Raw genomic sequence first — 17,435 nt, 5'->3', positions numbered from 1 at the left:
CTGCTTGGAGGGCAGGTTAGAAAGATGGCCTGATGTAGCAGGGCATTGCTAGAGGGCTGAGCAAGAAAAAATAGTTCTATGTCCCATTTCAAATCAGTTCCTCTTTATTTTAATTGAGAAATCATTGTATATATTGATTTGTCATTTTATTGACTTTTAGTTTCAGTATTAACTTGCTAAACCTCACTTTCCTTCTTGACCTTGCATACACAGGAGTTACCTCTGACTCTTCAGTTGCCGAGACGAATATAACGTCAATAGAAGAGCTGGCCAATAAAACGGAATCTGAAAAGTCTTGTCTTTCTCTAAAAGAGAGAGAACAGGTTACAGGAACACCCCAAATAACCAAGGCAGAGCAGGATAACCATCCTGGTATCAAATTACAGGTGGCCCCGATCCCTAGGTAAGCTGACTCTACAGCGGGCTTTGTGTCCACGGGCCTAGTTCAAGCCCTGTTCTCAGTTTGACTTGCACAGACCCAGAGTACCAGCCGTCTTTGGAGACCCTCTGCCTCATGTGAGGACCAGGCAGTCTAAGCCATCTTTGGCATTAAGGGAAGGAGCTGAGGAGGGGAGGGACCACTGACAGGAAGATCTGTGTGCTTTCTGTGCACACACACCATCCCCCTCACACTCCCAGGGAGACCTGACCTGCCCTGAGGAAGGTGCTGCAGGAGTCTGGAGACTGTTGGAATGGATTCCCCCTCCCTCCTGGATCCCATCCTACCTCTTCACCTTCATCTGTCCTGCGCTTACAGATCCGACGTCCCTTTCCTCCCAGCCCCAGGGGGAGGGGATGCCGAGTGCCAAGCAGGGGCAACCTCCCTAGCTGTGGGAGAGAAGGGACAGCAAATCCCCCTGTAAGAACAGGGAGCGCAGTCGAGGATGTACTAGACAGAAGTTGCTCATTTTATTGAGAGTGTGTAAGTTTAAGTTTAAGGTAGAATCCATAGGAACTGTGTCAGGGTATGAATGTCATTTTCTAAAACATTAATATAACATCAGTCTCTGTTCATGATCTTAAAAGCGAACCCCAAACAAAAGTACCAGGACCACACAGTTCTGTGTTGTCGGTCCCTGGGAAGCACAGCCGGCCTCTCTGGGCCCCGGCATTACACTTGGCTCATGGACAGATGGAGGCAAGCAGTTGATCTGAAAACCACCTTTTGCTGAATCTGGAATTTATTAGGAGAGTTTTTAGCAGACTGATAGGCTAGTTTTGCTTAGCCTATCATCATCAGTGGGTCTGTGAGGTGTAGACCAGATTCACTGCACGGAAAGCTCTCTGCAACCTAGCCTCTGGGCTCCTTTTTATGGGAATACATTAAAGCTTACGAGGAAGGTGCCCAATTTGTTCCAGTTTCAAATTGTGGTTTCGTCCACCATCTTAAACGGCGTTTTTTGAATAATTTTCTGTCAGAGCTAGAAAGAATCTTAGAATTCATTAGTCCAGCCCCATTTGGTATAAGGCCCAATTTCCTCAAAACCTGTCAACTCTGTGAAAGTTTATGGGATAAACAAACACCAACTGCCACATATTTGACTTCAAGTAAAAACCACACTTAACAGTTCGTTCAGGAAATCCTTATGCTTCTACTATCCGGGAGCAGATGGACACCGCCCCGTTCATTCTGACAATCAGGGAAAAGCCATCTTGGTAGGAGAGCTGCGCTACACATCCTCTTACATCAGCTTTCATTGAAATGTCTACCGTGCCTTATCAGGGAATGAGAAAAAAATTAAGAATAATAAGTAGAACTTCAAAAGGCATAATAAGACTTGGAATGCACCTCTTTCTGTCTCACAGGATAAGTGGAATAGCAGAAGTGCACGACATGAAGCTGATCACTCCCGTGCGGCGGTCGGCGAGGATTGAGCGAGCGGTGTCCCGCTACCCGGAAATGCTGCAGGAACACGATTTGGTGGTGGCTTCTCTTAACGAGCTGTTAGAAGTGGAAGAAACAGAGTGTTTTATATTCCGTAAAAATGAGGCTTTGCCTGTCACATTAGGGTTTAAAATCCTTGAGTCATAATTTCTTAATGCCTTAAAAAAAAAAAAAAAAAGATGTTTCAGATCCTCCATGAAAGAAGAAATTACCCTTGTCTGGGTGACCCGGAAAAAACTGTATAACATACAGGCAGATTATGGGCTCTCAGAATTTAATAACTCGCCGGGCTTACTCTCCAATTTAATATCCCCATGGGACTGTTTGGTTTACTGCTTTAAGACTATAGTTTGCCACAGTTTTCTAGCATAAACTTTAAACTATTTAATATTAATTTACCCCCCCAAGTATGGTAAAATTTTTCACTTTTTTGAGCTACTTTACTCCCAACTTAGTTCTTTTGTATGTCAGAAGGTTGGTGCCACGGTATGATAGATTTTCCTTCCTGCAGCCGCCTTAGCAGAGAGGGAGAGACCTCCCAGGCCTGGTGAGCTGAGCTGAGATGCTCACCTTCCGACCGGAGGCCCTCATTCTGGAGCTGGTGCTTAGCTGTGCCTTCGCTCAGAGATCTTAAATGACTTTCATGTGCGACTTTGATTTTGGTCACATGGTCCCTGTAGATGAAGGGCAGTTCCTGAGCTTGCCAGGGCTCCTCCGGTGAAACACAACTCTGAACTGGGGGCATTACCTAGCTGTTTGTATTCTAATCTCATTTTGCATTTGTTATTCAGAAATGCTTCAAATAAAGACAAGGAGGGGGGAGGGGGAGGGACACTTGTTTCTTCAATTCTTTGTTCTGCTAAGGGACACCTGGCCTGAGCAGACTGTACGAGCCCCAAGAGACTAGCCTAGGCTGCCTTTCCTTCCTCCTGGGCAACTGTTCTTGGGAAGGAAAAATCAGAATCATTATTTAAATATAATGTATAGAAAAACCTAGCCAACATATTTTGAATTTTTTAATTTTAGCTTTCTCAATATTTAAGTATTATCTAAAACAAAAAAAATAAATTTTGTTCATTCCTGCTTATTCATTTATTTTCTTTATTATAAAGAACAGCAATGATGGCTTGGCCTAGAGAATTAGGGCTTTGTCCAGGGAAACACTGATAGACTATCTCAAGAGGCTTCATAGGGAACATTCATTACCATGGAGAACTCACCTTGATCAAGAGTCTGACCATCAGCCTCACCCAAGAACTAGATTTTATCACAATGAGGGAAGCACCATCTCTCTAGATCAGGTTTATAATAACAGGGTTTATAAAACCATAAAGTTAATACACTAAGTTTCAATACGAATAGATGGTCACCACCACCACAATGCAGGAATCCAAACAGCCAGCCCTTTCCTTCCCTTTGGATGGACTCACTTTACCTGCAAAGCCCAATAATGCCCAGGATGCTGCTTAGAGATCACAAAATGTGAAAGCCAGCTTCAATTAGGTTTCTGTTGGTTGCTAGGGAAAAAGTCCTACACACAAACAATAGTGTAGGACTCTGATTTGGTAATTCCTCTGGCCATGTTCTGTGCATCTTATCTCACTACATCTTCATAATGGCCTTATGACATAGGTATGGGGACAGTAGTCAGACAGTCAGTGACGGGGCTGAAGTTTCAAACTCAAGGTTGTCTGGCACCAAGTCCAGAGCTTTTGATCCCTGCCTCCACTTGAAGTACGGAAATGAGGACTCGGATGGTGATGAGGAAAGAGCACTTCTTGAACTGTTCCCATTTACTAAACAGGAATCACTGTGACAGCCAAAGTACTGTCATTTGTTCTACAAATGTGACTCCGTCACATTTTCTACCACCAGGCCACTGACCCCGGGATGATGCTTCCAGCCCTTTCATTTCTGACTGCTCAGGGCTGGGTGTCGGAATTAGGGGATGGATTCAGAGTCTGTAACTAGTCCCAGAGGGAAACTTCTCTCTGACGTCAGCAGTCCAAGTGAAGCTGTCCAGTGTTTGGTGCTAGGCCCAGGCCACATCCGCCTCATGGCTCTGCCAGCCCCGGCCTGCAGCCTCATCCATATGGCCCAGGATAGCTCCCAATGAATTTCACATTCCAGCCAGAGGGAATGGGGAAGAGAGGAGCTGGAAGACACGCCCCTCTCCTTTTAAGGTTACAACCTGGAAGCTGGACACGTTATTTCTACTTAGGATCGCAGGGCCGTTGGGCACATGCACTTATCTTCAAAGAAGGCTGGGAAATTTATTTTGGATGGCCACATGCCCAGCTAAAAATTCTTCCAGAAATGGGGTATGACTATCACTATCTATGGTATTCTTAGGAATAATGGAGTACATCCCCAACTACAATGTAGGTAAATGATATAGAGGTAACATCAGACTTAAAAGACAGAACTTCAGGCGCCTGGGTGGCTCAGTCAGTTGAGCATCTGACTCTTGATTTCAGCTCAGGTCATGATCTCACAGTTCACGGGATCGAGTCCAACATCAGACTCTGCACTGACAGCACTGAATCTGCTTGGGATTCTCTCTCTCCCTTCCTCTTTGCCCCTCCCCCACTCACATTCTCTCTCCCTCTCTCTCTCTCTCTCCCTTTCTCTCAAATAAATAAACTTTAAAAAAAAAAAAAAAAAACTTCATTAAATGAACAGCTCCCAGATAGAAGTACCCTACCATGCCCCAGCTGGGTTCCTAAGAGTTTAGAAGGGTTCTAATCCACGGTTTTCTAGCCTTTTCCCATGTCCTCTTATCTTACAATCCATCTTTTGCCCTGCCCTTTCCCCTGCAATGTAATAATAAAGCAGGTGATGTCATTCACTTGGTAAAACTACAGGACACTGTAGATGCCAGAGAAGCAGCGAGCCAAATGAGCTGACCATGGAGCCAAGAGTCCAGGAGGGACACAAGTGTGAAAGGGTCTGATCCAGTCAGAGAGGTGGGGAGACCCTTGGAGAGCTGACGGAAAGAGCAGGTTTAAGGAGAAGAGTCAGGGGATGCTTCAGGCAGAAGGAAAAGCATGGGAAAGGCCCTCTGGCCACCTCTTTCCACTCCCCCTCCCTCACTCTCTTCCTCAGACCTTTCTCGTTCTTCTGCGGGCTGTTCATCCCCCAGCCCTCTCTGCATTCTCGCTAACCTAGAAGGGAATTCCAAGGGCCAATTTTTGTAGTATTGGTTACCATGCCATATTTCAGCATCTTTCCAGAAAAGTATGGGCCTAGGGTCTGAGCAATTTTCCTGAAAAATGCTACCCTCTAGCCCTTGAATAAGAATCTAGTGAAGACACAAGGCCAAGGACACCTGGTCTTTGCCTGGAGAAGCTGCCTTGCAGACTCAGGCCCACAAGTCAGCCCAGGAAGAAAAACAAAGGCCATAGCAATGTCAGACCCGGAAGCTTCTGAAACTCTCTGAGCTCATGGCCTGTTGTCCCTTATTTATCCTCAGATGTTCCAAATGTTTGCCTTGTTTCTCCACAGAAAGTGAAGCTAGTGAACTGTTTCACAGACCTGTTCCTTCAAGAGTTTATTTTGTCATTTCAGTTATGTAGATGTATATTCATTCTAAGCCTCTATATAATGCCAGATGATACCACTAACAGACAAAACACGAGCTGTAGGAGTGACATCAGAACAATGTAGGACCCAGGCTCAGTACCACAGGGCAGCTCCTACCAAAATAAAGTCCCAAGTTCTTAAATCATAAGTATGATTTCTTACATGTTTCAATACATGTACACATGAAGCTCAAAGATGTTGGTGCTATCACATTTACTCATCAATCTTTCATAGTGACCTGGAAAGAAAGAACGGTTAATGAAATCACCTATGGCCTATCAGGTATTGTTATTACTCGTAACAGAATCAAAAGTGCATGGAAATATTATTTTTCTTAAAAGAAATGTGTAGGAACAACATTGGATGTGAAGCATGATGCGGCTCAGGGGGACTGGGACTGGGTACAGCAATTCCACTTGTTCCATCCATTTCCAAATGGCCCAAAGGCCATAGGGAATGTCTTCTAGGATGACAATCCTCCCTCCTCCCTAAAAGATGTGTTCTTGGGCTCCAAATCTGTTACATTTGGGAGAATTCAATATGGATTGCTTTTTCTCTCTTCCACACTTTTCCATTTATCTGAAAAATATCTCAAGTAGAAGATGACCATGAAGCCAGCACATGTCCAGGATTCATTCGGCCTCCATGCAGCCCTCTTGGTCCTCAACTCTCTCCTTGCCCTCAGCCAAAGAAATCTGGTTACGGAACCCGTCCTCCCAAGCTCACACAAGAGCGCCCAACCATGGGTAGACCATGTGTCCGAATACCTTAGTCTGGTCTGGGATGGAGATGAGGGGTAGAGAAGCCAAACCACACACATCCCCAGAGAACCCACGATTCCTGATGGGAATGCGTCCAGCCCTCTGACGGGCTGGGATGGAAAAATAGTTGCAAGACCACTGATAAAAGATCGTCGGTATACTTGAATTCTGAGCTGCTCCCAGGCAGGAATTAGGTAGCTTACGACTCCATTTCTAAATTATTGGGTGTGCAGGAGGCACCAGGTAAACACTGGTTGAAAAAATGCTCCCTGAGCCTGGAACCACCCAGCAAAAGGAAATCTATGGTATGGACATTTTTAAAATCAAGCTCCAGGAAAGCCAGGGTAGAAACGGGAATCCTCATGCAGGGTTCAGGGATGAAAACTAGGGTGGGAGCCACGTTTGCCACTCATGAAAGCTGGAGTCTCAGCTCAGAGGGGGACCAGGCAGCACAAAGTGACAAAGGAGCTGAGGTGGAGTCCCTACTCACGGTGCTTATAAAGGCTGTCTGGAGAGGAATCCTACCCTGGAAGAGCACGTGCTCTGCAACCTTCCCCAGAGTGGGAATGGATTTGTCAGATGAATCAGCCAGAAGTGGTCTGGAGAGGTGCAAGGCACCAGTAAAGTCAGCGAGCCTCTGCTCAACAAAACCTGTGAAACTGGGCTTAGAGCCAGCGCTTCCCAGCCCTATGGGACCTGATGCCCATTTTAAAAACAAACATTGGGGCGCCTGGGTGGCTCAGTCAGTTGAGCTTCCGACTTCGGCTCAGGTCATGATCTCATGGTCTGTGAGTTCGAGCCCCGCATCGGGCTCTGTGCTGACAGCTCAGAGCCTGGAACCTGTTTCAGATTCTGTGTCTCCCTCTCTCTCTGACCCTCCCCCGTTCATGCTCTGTCTCAAAAATAAATAAACATTTAAATAAATAAATAAATACACTTTAATTTCCCCTTTTCTATCCTGAATTGAAATTCATAGATAGTATAATTATTGTCTCTACAATTTTCAAAATCAATGTACTACTGTAACATAGGAGAAAGAAAAAGGAAAGCAATTTGTGATAAAATAATATGTCTTTCTACACAAATACTCAGGAGTGATTACACCTGAAGACAAAAAAAGCTTCCACAAATCTTCAAAATGCCTCATTGGGTTGATACCATCCCATTGGGCCCTCCTGGTCTAGCCCATGGTAGCCCCAGGTTGCTAAGCCCCAGCCCCCCACCCTCCCCATCCTCCCCTACCTACCCCCCCCCCCCCATAGCCAGCAACCTGCCACCTCCTAGCAGCTCACCCTCAGGCTGTAGAAGACAGGGCAGGAGAGGGGATGCTGGTTAACCCGTTCCTGCTCCACAGCAGACTCATGCAGTATCTATAAGGACAAAGGCAGGTGGAGATGTAGTAGTTCCTCCAGTGGTAAGGCTTCCCAGAAGCCCCCGGGTTTTACAGACAACAACCCCACACACACACACTCCACTCTGCCCACAGCTGCCAGCTCCCTGCCCAATGATGTCATAGAAGAGGAAGCCCAGGAGGGTGAGCCAGAGAAGGAAGGTTCTGGTAGATAGACATCATTTTGTCAAAAATTCCCGGCCAGCACGGTTGGGTAAAGGTCAAGAACTACTTCGGGGGTGCCTGGGTGGCTCAGTCGATTAAGCGTCTGACTTCAGCTCAGGTCATGATCTCGCGGTTTGTGCGTTGAGTTCGAGCTCCACAACAGGTTCTGTGCTGACAGCTCAGAGCCTGGAGCCTGCTTCGGATTCTGTGTCTCCCTCTCTCTCTGCTCCTCCTCTGCTCATGCTCTGTCTCTCTCACTCTCAAAAAATGAATGTTAAAAAAAAATTTTAAAGAACAACTTTGGTAGGTTATACTGAGCATTAAGCAGAATCAATTAAAAAAAAAAAAAAAAAAAAAAAAAAAGTCACACAGCCCAATACAGGAAACACAGGAGACACTCTGAAGATGGTTTTCCCTCTCAAACATCTAGAAGGCAGCTAGCTGATCGTGGCAAGGAAAGCAGGAGGCAGGGAGCCCTGGAGAACTACTTTCAAGTCCCGATCCTTGACATGAGACTACATGTTATAAGATGGAAATAATGACATCCCGCTGGGAGAACCGACACGCGTGCTCAGGGAAGCACTGCGCTGGTCGGTCTCACGGCTCCACTAACCCCGGGGGGGCGTCACGACCACTGCCACTTCCCTGCTCTTGACCCAGAAGCATGTCCAGGTGTTCCAGAGGAAAACCAGCTGGAGCATTTACCGCATCATCTGCGGCTTCGTCCATTCCTTCTGCAGTCACTGCGTGTTAACTGAGAGCAGAGGGACTATAGCTTTCCTCCTAGCAACTGGCATCCTTTCTATTAAGGAAATACTGAGTTAATGTGGCCTCCACTGAAAGCAGGTGTGAAGGTTGGGCATGAGGGAAGCTTCCCCACCAGAGGCAACTTATATCTGTAACTGCTCCCATGCATGTTTTGTGTTGCCCACAGTTACCTGCAAGGCTTTGACCCACTTGTGTCTGGAGGTGGGAGATTGGGCCTGGTGACCTCAGAAGCTCTTGGCAGGGCTGGGGACCAGCGGCTCCTCCTGGGGCAGAGGGTCAGGGATAGCCAGAGAGGTTCTGCAGGGACCCACCAGCTCCAGGACCGCCGGATACAGCAAGCTGAGCGGGTGGTTCAGGAAGTTGAGGCAGGCAGCGGTGTAGAGGTCTGCATAGCGCCATCAGCTGGTTGGAGAAAAGCGTCTGGCGGAAACCTCAGTGGAATAGGCTGCCCATCGCGCTGTAGCACAGGTCCAGCTCCCGGGTGACTCTCTGGCAGAGAAGAGATCCCTCCCATCGGGACCTGCATCACCCACAGACGAATCCCCCCCTGCTGGGGCCAGCTCTGCCCTCCCTGGGTCTGTCACCTGGAGACACCAGGGTGTCTACCCCCAGTTGGGAAGGAGCTGTGTTCTTTAACCCCGGAGGTGGCACATGGAGCTTAGGGAGGTGGGGCAGCTCTCCACTTTGCCACAGACCCCCCTTCCTGCTTTCCTCAGTTACCTGCCTGACCACCCGGACTAAACCCTCAGCTTAATGTAGCTTCTGATGCCCCAACAGAGGGCTTTGCAGAGGCCCACACACCTGGCCCCACCCACTCCTGCCCACCTAGCAGGTCTCCACCTCCTCACCAGGCCTTGCTTTTAGCGTCTAGAGAACTGATCTGGACATTTACTCCAAAAGTGACCAAAAGCATGCAATTTCCTCTCTCCGAACCTGTTTCCCATCTGTCAGACAAAGGTAGCTGTCCCTGCCCAGCCCACCTCTCAGGGCTATGGAAGGATCAAATAGCAGGCAAGGGCTTTATACCCTCCAAAAGGCTCAGCAGGGATCCTTCATCATTGGTCCCAGCTGGCTCTGTGAATGCCAATTGGCCTGAATCTGTTGACATGGGCTATGGGACTCTCCCAGCTTTGGTGGCTGGTCGGTAGTGCCACAGGGCGTGTTTTCCTTCCTTCTTTTCCCAGGACCCGTCAGCTCACTGGCCCTAACCCCCATCTTCTGGGACCGCTCATCTAGCTGCCCCCAGACGCTGATCACAGCTGGCTAGTCCGGCATGTTGGGGACCCGACCCAACAGGCAGGCACGTCTCAAGGAGGGTTCATGGAGATTAGGTTAACGGAGATTGAGGGTCTAGCCACGCTCCACAAATCACCCTGAACTCAGTCCTCCTGCAGCCGCACTCTGCTGTCATTTGGAGCACAGGCCAGCAGAGGGCGCTGGCAGACAAGGACAAGTGGAGCTCTGCAGGGGTGGAAAATCCTGTAACTGGGCTCAGGAACCTGGGACAGAGCAGATCAGGGCAGGCAGCCTGGAGGCACACCCCTGGCCCCCCAACCCTCACTAGGGGTCTCCTCACTCAGCTCCCACTCTTACCTGAATCTCCCTCTTGGTGGAGTTGATAACTTGCAGCCCATAACTGCTCCCATCCATGTGCCTGGTGCAAAAACAGCCACATGATCCAGGAGAAAAGGAACGGTGCCTCCAAGCTCCAGGCACAACCTCCCTAGACCCCATGGAGGTCAGAGGACACTCCACAGGCACCCGGTGGAGTTGCCGGGCTGGGTGTGCACACCTGTGTGAGAGGGCAGGCATCCTGAGTTCGTGCTGAGCGGGTAAGGAGGAAGGATCTAGAGGTCATAATGCAACCCAAGGGGGTCAGAGGGATCCCCAAATCCAGTTTCCTAGGGAAGCCCAGCCTGGAACAGATCTTGATTTCCTGACTACCCTGGCCAGGACCCTCCACCCCTCTCCCCTCTGCTAGCAGGGAGCATAGGCCAGGGCTCTCTCACTGGTACAGGTCTGCCAAGTGCATGTTCAGCCTCTTCAGCTCCTCCATCCACTCTGAAAAGTAGACAGAGGACAGCAGGGGATGAGGGACAGCCCTGCCTACCTTTGTCTGCCCCAGGCCCAGTTCCACTGGTGAGGATGGACAGGTCACCAGGGGTCTACACACCCCCAGCTGTGTACATAACATCCCTTGCCCCTTCCTTACATCGATTGAGACTCAGCTCAGAGCAAAGCAGAGACAGCAAAGGTCCTGCGGGACAGGTGACGAAGCTAGTCAGGCAGTCAGGTGACTCACCCATGGTCACATGGTAATGAGTCAAACCCAGCTTTTAGAACAAACCCAAATTGTTTAGGCTCACAGCTACTCCTGACCCAGAGGATACTTCGAGTCATTCCCAGGTGTGGAACTGTACCTTCCACTCTCGGAGAGTCCTCAGGTGAGTGGGGAGGGTACAGTCAGGTGAGGAAGGAACTCTCAGACTACAGAACCACCACAACACCCTGGAGTCAGGACACAGGTATTTGAGTCAGTTTGCCCTTTTCTGCCTGTGTGAATTTGGGCAAGTTTCCTTTTTTTTAGTGTTTTTTAATTTATTTTTGAGACAGAGACAGAGGAGGGGAGGGGCAGAAAGAGAGGGAGATACAGATCTGAAACAGACTCCAGGCTCTGAGCTGTCAGCACAGAGCCCAATGCAGGGCTCGAACTCACAGACTGTGAGATCATGACCCGCGCCAAAGTCAGACACTTAACTGACTGAGCCACCCAGGCACCCCGAATTTGGGCAAGTTTCTTAACCTCTCTGGATCTCTGTTTCCTCTGGGTAAAGTAGATCCACTCTCATAAACCACAGAGTGGACAATATTATCACAGTTACTACTAACCCCCAACAGGGAAGAGGACAAGATGATGAAGGGGCAGGCCTCTGCACTGGTGACCAGTGCCCCCCCCACCTGGTCCTGAAGCCCTCCCACACACAGCTCACCCTTCTCTTGGTCCCAGATCCCAAGCTCCCGGAACAGCTCAGGAACCACCAGGCAAGTTCGCCAGTCCTGCCACTTCTTGGACTTGAGGATGTCTCCAAAGATGTGATCCCCAATGTACAGGATATCCTTCCCCTGTACCCCGAGCAGCTCACACACCATGTCCGAAGAGCCTGCCCCACCATGGGAGGACAGGCTTGCTCAGAGCCCCTCCTGTCCTGGTGGGCAGGTTGGGGACATGGGTTCCTAGTCTAGGGAGGGTGTCTGTGGAGGCACGGGGACAAGGCGGGAGCTGGTACCTCCAGAGTAAACTACACAGTGCTGGTGGGGCCCCATGTAGGTGCCCACACGGAGCTTGCCTGAATCCTAGAAGAGGAGAGGGGCACCCTGGTCAGAGAGAACAGAGCACTGGGAGTGGCCAGGATTACTATGGGGGCATGAGAGGAAGGAGGTGACAGAGAGTCCCAAAGGAGTCCCCTGGTTCCCGGCCTCCAAGGACAGAGTTAGCAGAGAGGCAACTCCCAAGGGCAGGTCAAGCGTGAGGAGCAGGGTCCCTCCCCACCTTGTGGCCCATGGGTCAAGGTAGATGGGGCCTCAGCCCCTGCCATTACCCTGTTGACCTGTCTCAGCACCGTCCCCTCAGCAAAGAAGCAGGGCTTCTGTGTGTCCACCACAATCAGGTCGAAGTAAGACCTCCAGGGCCTGGCTGAGCCTTCAGCCTGTGGGGTTGTGAAGGGATGGGAGCGCGTGCAGACACACACACACACACAGTCTGGAACATTGGACCCCGACACACCTCACAGCTCTTCCCTGGCCACCCACCAAGCTCTGGACTGGTGAAAGCTTGCCAGCCCTCAAGTCACATGCCCATCCGTGCATCCTGGTCCTGACTCCTAGCCCTGTACACCCCTGGATTCGAGAACCACATGGTCTGCCTCCCCAGCATCCTTGACCATGACCACTCTGGCACAAGGAAGTGCTCAAAAGGTATTTATGGAAGCTGGTGTTGGACACTGTGCAGGCTCTCCTGTCAGCGTCAGGATATGAGCACAGTTGCTGAGTTAGAGCCCTGCTCACCCGTTTGCCTGCCAGTGACACCTGGTCACACATGGTGCCACAGGGTATGTCACACACACCCCTCCCCTGGGCCTGCCACAACCTGATCTCACCCCCTTGCACCTCATTAGGCCCTTCCCCAAACAACCGACTGCCTCTTCATGGCTGTCTCCAAGGCCATCAGTGGCTTCCCTGACCCCTTGGCCTGGCTGAGGTCACGGCCTCCCACCCACTGCAGAGGCTCCAGCAAAGCCCATGCATGTGAAATGCCCCCTCCCACGCTTGGTTCTTCCTCAGGGGGAGGGCCAGACATGGGAGAGGCCCTCAGCACCGTGGCCTGGCCTGGTCCTCCTCCTGGTACAGCCCACCCCAGCCCGGCACGTGGCACTCACCTCACTAATGCCAAACAGGTAGGTCATGATGGCCTGGCAGAGAAAGGGCAAGGGGCAGAGCACCTAGGTAGGCTGGGCCAGGGGCTGCTGCCTGCCTGTGCCCTCACCCCACAGGATACGCTGAGGACCACAGGAGCAAGATGGGGAGAAATTTCTTAATCCACTGAGACCTTAAAAAAGGCCAAGAAATAGAGCCCCTAGGTGGCTCAGTCCATTGAGCATCTGACTTCAGCTCAGGTCATGATCTCACAGCTCGTGAGTTTGAGCCCCGTGTCAGGCTCTGTGCTGACAGCTCAGAGCCTGGAGCCTGCCTTGGATTCTGTGTCCTCCTCTCTCTGCCCCTCCTCTGCTTGTCCTCTGTCTCTCTCTCTCTCTCTCAAAACTAAATAAACATTAAAAAAAATTTTTTTCAAGGCGAAGAAATGGAACCCAAAACGCCAACCAGACCATGGGGGTACCATGGCCTTTGCTCTTTCCTACTCCTCACTGTTCCTACAGGGCCTCAGTTTCCTTCAGGGGCCAAGAAAGGCAGATTCCAATGTCCTCTGGGCTCTAATGGCTGAGATTCCCACCCCTCCACCCACACACTCACATCCGTGTAGTTGTAGCTGCTGTTTGTAGCCAGAAATACTTTCCCAACTTCCTTCATCTCACCCAGCAGGATGGTGATTCGCACCTGGAGCAGAGGCAGAGGTCAGTCACTTCCAGGGGTGGGGTCTCCCCCAGCTGCCCTGGGATCCCTTTCTCAGCTCTCAGCCTCCCAGGCACGGGGCTCCAGGCCAAGCAGGAAAGTTTGTGAGCAAGACGAGGCCACAGAGCTCTGCCCACATCTTGAGCGGGGGAGATAGGGACACAGTTCCACTGCCCTGGGGAGGAGGGGGACAAAGGGACAGGCCTGGTCATGACCCATTCACATCCTTCTCCATGTATTTGTCCAAGTCTTCCAGGGTCTTCTCCTTCAGACAGCCCTGCAGGGGGGAGCAGAGCTGTGTGTGTGTGTGTGTGTGTGTGTGTGTGTGCACGCACGGGTGTGCACACATGCATGTGCATGCAGGTGTGCGTGTGCATGCATGCCCACCTGCATGCATGCGTCCAAGGTGCAGGAGCCCAGACCATAGTCCCCAGAGGGAAGGAAAGAGGAAATTCTGTGGAGGCTGGAGCCATTGGGCCACACCCAGCAGAGCCAAAGGCAGACAGGTCAAGGGTCCTGGGGTCCTGGGCACTCACCGACTGGTGGACATTATCCATGGCATCACTCACATCCTGGAAGAGGCTTCGGAAGGACATGAAGAGGTTCCCATGCTGATAGCCAGTGTCACAGCTGGGGCAGGCCAAGAGAACAAGACAGGCTGATAAGGGGGCCTGAGGTGACCACTCAGCCCAGATCCTATACCAGAGTCACCCCTCAAACCACACTGAACTTATGTCCCAACCATGCTGGAAGGGGTATCACCCTGTGCTGAGCGTCATCCCTTGGGAGGGCACCAGTTACAAGGTGTGGGGGGCAGCCTGCAGTGAAAGCCTTCCCACTGAGTTCCTAGAGCCCCTCAGGAAGGGTCTCTGCTCCTTGGCAGGGACCCCACTTCAGCGCTTGGGCTCTGGGCAGTGGCAGCATCCTGTTGGTGACCCAGGGCTGGACAGTGCACAGGACTCACTTGGTGTAGCGGGAGCAGCCAGAGAAGAAGTCCACCAGGCAGGCACACAGGTAGATTTCTGGGGTGGAGAGGCCAGTCAGTTGCTGGCCCAGGGATCCAGAGCAACCCACCCAGGCCAGAGCTGGGTCCCCGAGGACCACCTCCCACACCCGCTATCCAGCCCTCACCAGGCAGGTTGAAGAGCGTGTTGAGGATGTGGAACCTCTGCAGGTTGTCCCTCTGAACAAACTTGCTGGGGTAGAAGCTCCAGATCTCTGCCCTGGGGAGGGAGCAGGCTGGGTGAGGTCAATGCCCCCTCCCTAGTTCCTCCTAGCTGTGCACTCAAGCCCTGCACTCAAGCTGGTGCCTACCCCCTGCTCCTTCTCACCTCCGCCCACCCCTGCTGTCCCTCTGTTATCCAGCTGGCATTACTGAGCCTCTGCTGTGTCCTGAGTCTCTCCTCCCCCACCTTCTTCTTTCCTCCATCATCCTTTCCCCCTTCCCCGGGTCCCTTACTCCGAGAGGAAGGTGAAGCCATGGGTGCCCAGCCGCACGTTCCCATGGGTGTCCACCTTCAGCAGGTTCCCATAGAGCACATCAAACACCAGCCCCTGAGGGAGAGAGCGCAGAGGCTGTGGATGGGGGTTCCAGAGCTGACTACCGGCCACAGCCTCCCACCCCAGCAAGCTCCGGCACCTGGTGGGGAAGGCGGGGTCATAGGTGTAGCGCAGGATATCTCGCGGGTACCCAATGCACACCAGACACTCCAGTAGTAACTCAAAGACCAGTGCCTCATAGGCTGGGGACTTGGAGGCTGTGGGAACCAAGCAGAACCAGGCCAGCTGGTGCCTACCCCCTGCTCCCCGAGCCCCAAATACCCTGCTCCCTCCCTCCCTACCAGCCAGGGTGTAGTCCATGTCAAAGCCAAAGCAGCGAATCTTCCCCAGCACCAACCTGCAATTGACAAAAATCCTGGGGAGGGGAAGAAGAATGTTGGAATCAGCCCCTCAGCTCCCCAAGCTCCGTTGGGTCTGAGTGGGTCTGAGCGTGTCTGAGCACACGCGTGTGAGCATGTGTAAGTGTGGACAGGGAGCTTCTGAAGAGGAGCAGCTCACCATGCGGGAGTGTGCTGTGGGCATCCCTGTGGGTGTGCAATTATCATCTGGGGTGTCACTTTCTTGAGTGGGGTCACTGTGTCCAAGTTCAGAGATGTGTTTGTCACAAATGGGCAGCCCTGGTCACCATACGGGAGGGAAGTGGAGGGCATGCCTTCCCTGCCTGAGTGTATATTGTTGCTGTTTCCAGGTAACAGGTCACTGCCCACTTAGAGAGAAGGGGGTCCCCATGCAAGCACAGGTGCTTGTCAGCGTTTTGAGTGTCACCATATCTGTGTATTTAAAGGAGTCACCTGTGCTGTGTAATGAGGAGTATGTCAGGAAATGGGGTGTTTACAGGCTGAGATGCCCCCGAGCCCCACCCCAAGTGCCCATCTAGACACCACTGGTGCCAGTCCTACTTCAGGACTTGAGAGGAGACCAGGCATTGTGGCTCCCCTTGGGGCTCTCTTTGCTCTCCCCCATCCACGCTGGCCATCACCATGAAGAGTGAGCAGGAGGCAATGGTTCCTTCCCCAGCCATCTGCTCACTATCAGTGGGAGCCAGCAGCTTCCTTATCCCTCAAACACTTCGGACACCACTGACCCAGCTGGCCCCACCCTGAGCCCCCATCTTCTCTTTTGGGGGAGGAGTAATCCATGTTAGCCTCTGGTATCCCCTCCTTTCTTCAAAAAGGAAAGCAGTTATGATCAAGGAAGAACAATCCATCAATATTATACCACCTCCATTTCTAGGGCTTATGCCTCCAAGGACTTCAACCACCTAGAGCCCTTCAACCTAGGATGAACCAAACATAGGGGTTACAAAGGCAGGAGACTCATGTACTTCAAAAAATAAAAGAGTCTTGGGGCACCTGGGTGGCTCAGTCGGTTAATCGCTGACTCTTGGTTTGGGCTCCGGACGTGATCTTATGGTTTGCAAGCTCAAGCTTGACTCAAGCTCTTCATTGACAGTGTGGAGCCTGCTTGGGATTCTCTCTCTCTCCCCCTCTCTCTCTGCCACTTCCCTGTTCATTCTCTCTCTCTCTCTCTCTCTCTCTCTCAAAATAAATGAATAAACTTTCAAAATAATAATAAAAGAGACTTTAATAAATACATAAAGAACTCAGGACTCTTGCTCTATGCACAACTCTCACACACTTGGCAATCAATTTCCCAGCGAATGCCACTTGAAGGAATAATTGCTTAAAAGCATGCCACGAGCTATAGGAAGTGGCAGATGACAAGAATCTCAGAAAAAATTACAAAAGTGAGAGCAGAGCAATTGAGACAATTTAGTGTGGAGCTGTAAACAGCTCTGAGGGCCCACAATGGTGATTTTACAAGAAAGCACTGAGGCCTCCATTTAGAACTTTCGTCTGGATTATCTAAAAAGACATATGATATAGCATGTCCTCTTTTATTTATTTATTTTTTTTAGTTTTACAGGTTTATTTTTTTTAATATATGAAATTTATTGTCAAATTGGTTTCCATACAACACCCAGTGCTCATCCCAAAAGGTGCCCTCCTCAATACCCATCAACCACCCCCCATCAACCCTCAGTTTGTTCTCAGTTTGTAACAGTCTCTTATGCTTTGGCTCTCTCCCACTCTAACCTCTTTTTTTTTTTTTTTCCTTCCCTTCCCCCATGGGTTTCTGTTAAGTTTCTCAGGATCCACATAAGAGTGAAACCATATGGTATCTGTCTTTCTCTGTA

The 17,435-nt window shown here is 50.7% G+C and overlaps 2 protein-coding genes and 1 long non-coding RNA gene across 5 annotated transcripts in view; 1 reads left to right on the top strand and 2 right to left on the bottom strand.

The window, feature by feature from the left end:
* CKAP2L (cytoskeleton associated protein 2 like) overlaps positions 1–3,030 on the top strand; it is a 29,797-nt gene extending 26,767 nt beyond the window's left edge. Inside the window, exons 8-9 of one of the 2 annotated variants that reach the window (XM_078444699.2) lie at positions 214–403; positions 1,807–3,030. In XM_078444699.2, the coding sequence (XP_078300825.2) occupies positions 214–403; positions 1,807–2,032 (416 nt within the window). In that variant the 3' untranslated portion in view covers positions 2,033–3,030. The remainder of the gene's footprint in view (positions 1–213; positions 404–1,806) is intronic. The other variant, XM_078444698.2, reaches the window with a different exon arrangement.
* LOC144615954 (uncharacterized) lies at positions 218–8,095 on the bottom strand. 2 transcript variants are annotated; one of them, XR_013554726.2, is made up of 5 exons: positions 7,521–8,095; positions 5,630–5,705; positions 1,790–1,942; positions 727–828; positions 218–305 (listed from the first exon to the last, which is right to left on the bottom strand). It is a non-coding gene; the product is annotated as an uncharacterized LOC144615954 (long non-coding RNA). The 2 variants fall into 2 exon arrangements; XR_013554725.2 differs by lacking the exons at positions 5,630–5,705; positions 7,521–8,095 and adding an exon at positions 3,321–3,675.
* Positions 8,096–9,716: 1,621 nt separating this feature from the next.
* NT5DC4 (5'-nucleotidase domain containing 4) lies at positions 9,717–16,448 on the bottom strand. Its single transcript, XM_078444715.2, is given in 15 exon segments — positions 9,717–10,050; positions 10,145–10,343; positions 10,561–10,612; positions 11,542–11,712; positions 11,839–11,905; positions 12,133–12,258; positions 12,988–13,020; positions 13,580–13,663; positions 13,902–13,955; positions 14,215–14,308; positions 14,643–14,700; positions 14,810–14,916; positions 15,138–15,232; positions 15,290–15,593; positions 16,120–16,448. Coding segments are annotated over 15 exon segments (1,704 nt in total). The 5' UTR covers positions 16,260–16,448; the 3' UTR covers positions 9,717–9,930.
* Between the last annotated feature and the right edge of the window lie 987 nt (positions 16,449–17,435).

This window comes from Panthera onca, chromosome A3 (genome assembly GCF_046562875.1).
Source record: "Panthera onca isolate mPanOnc1 chromosome A3, mPanOnc1 haplotype 2, whole genome shotgun sequence".
In the NCBI taxonomy this organism is placed as follows: Eukaryota; Metazoa; Chordata; class Mammalia; order Carnivora; family Felidae; genus Panthera; species Panthera onca.
The sequence above is the reverse complement of the archived record's forward strand: the minus strand, read 5'-3'. Positions and strand labels throughout refer to the sequence as shown.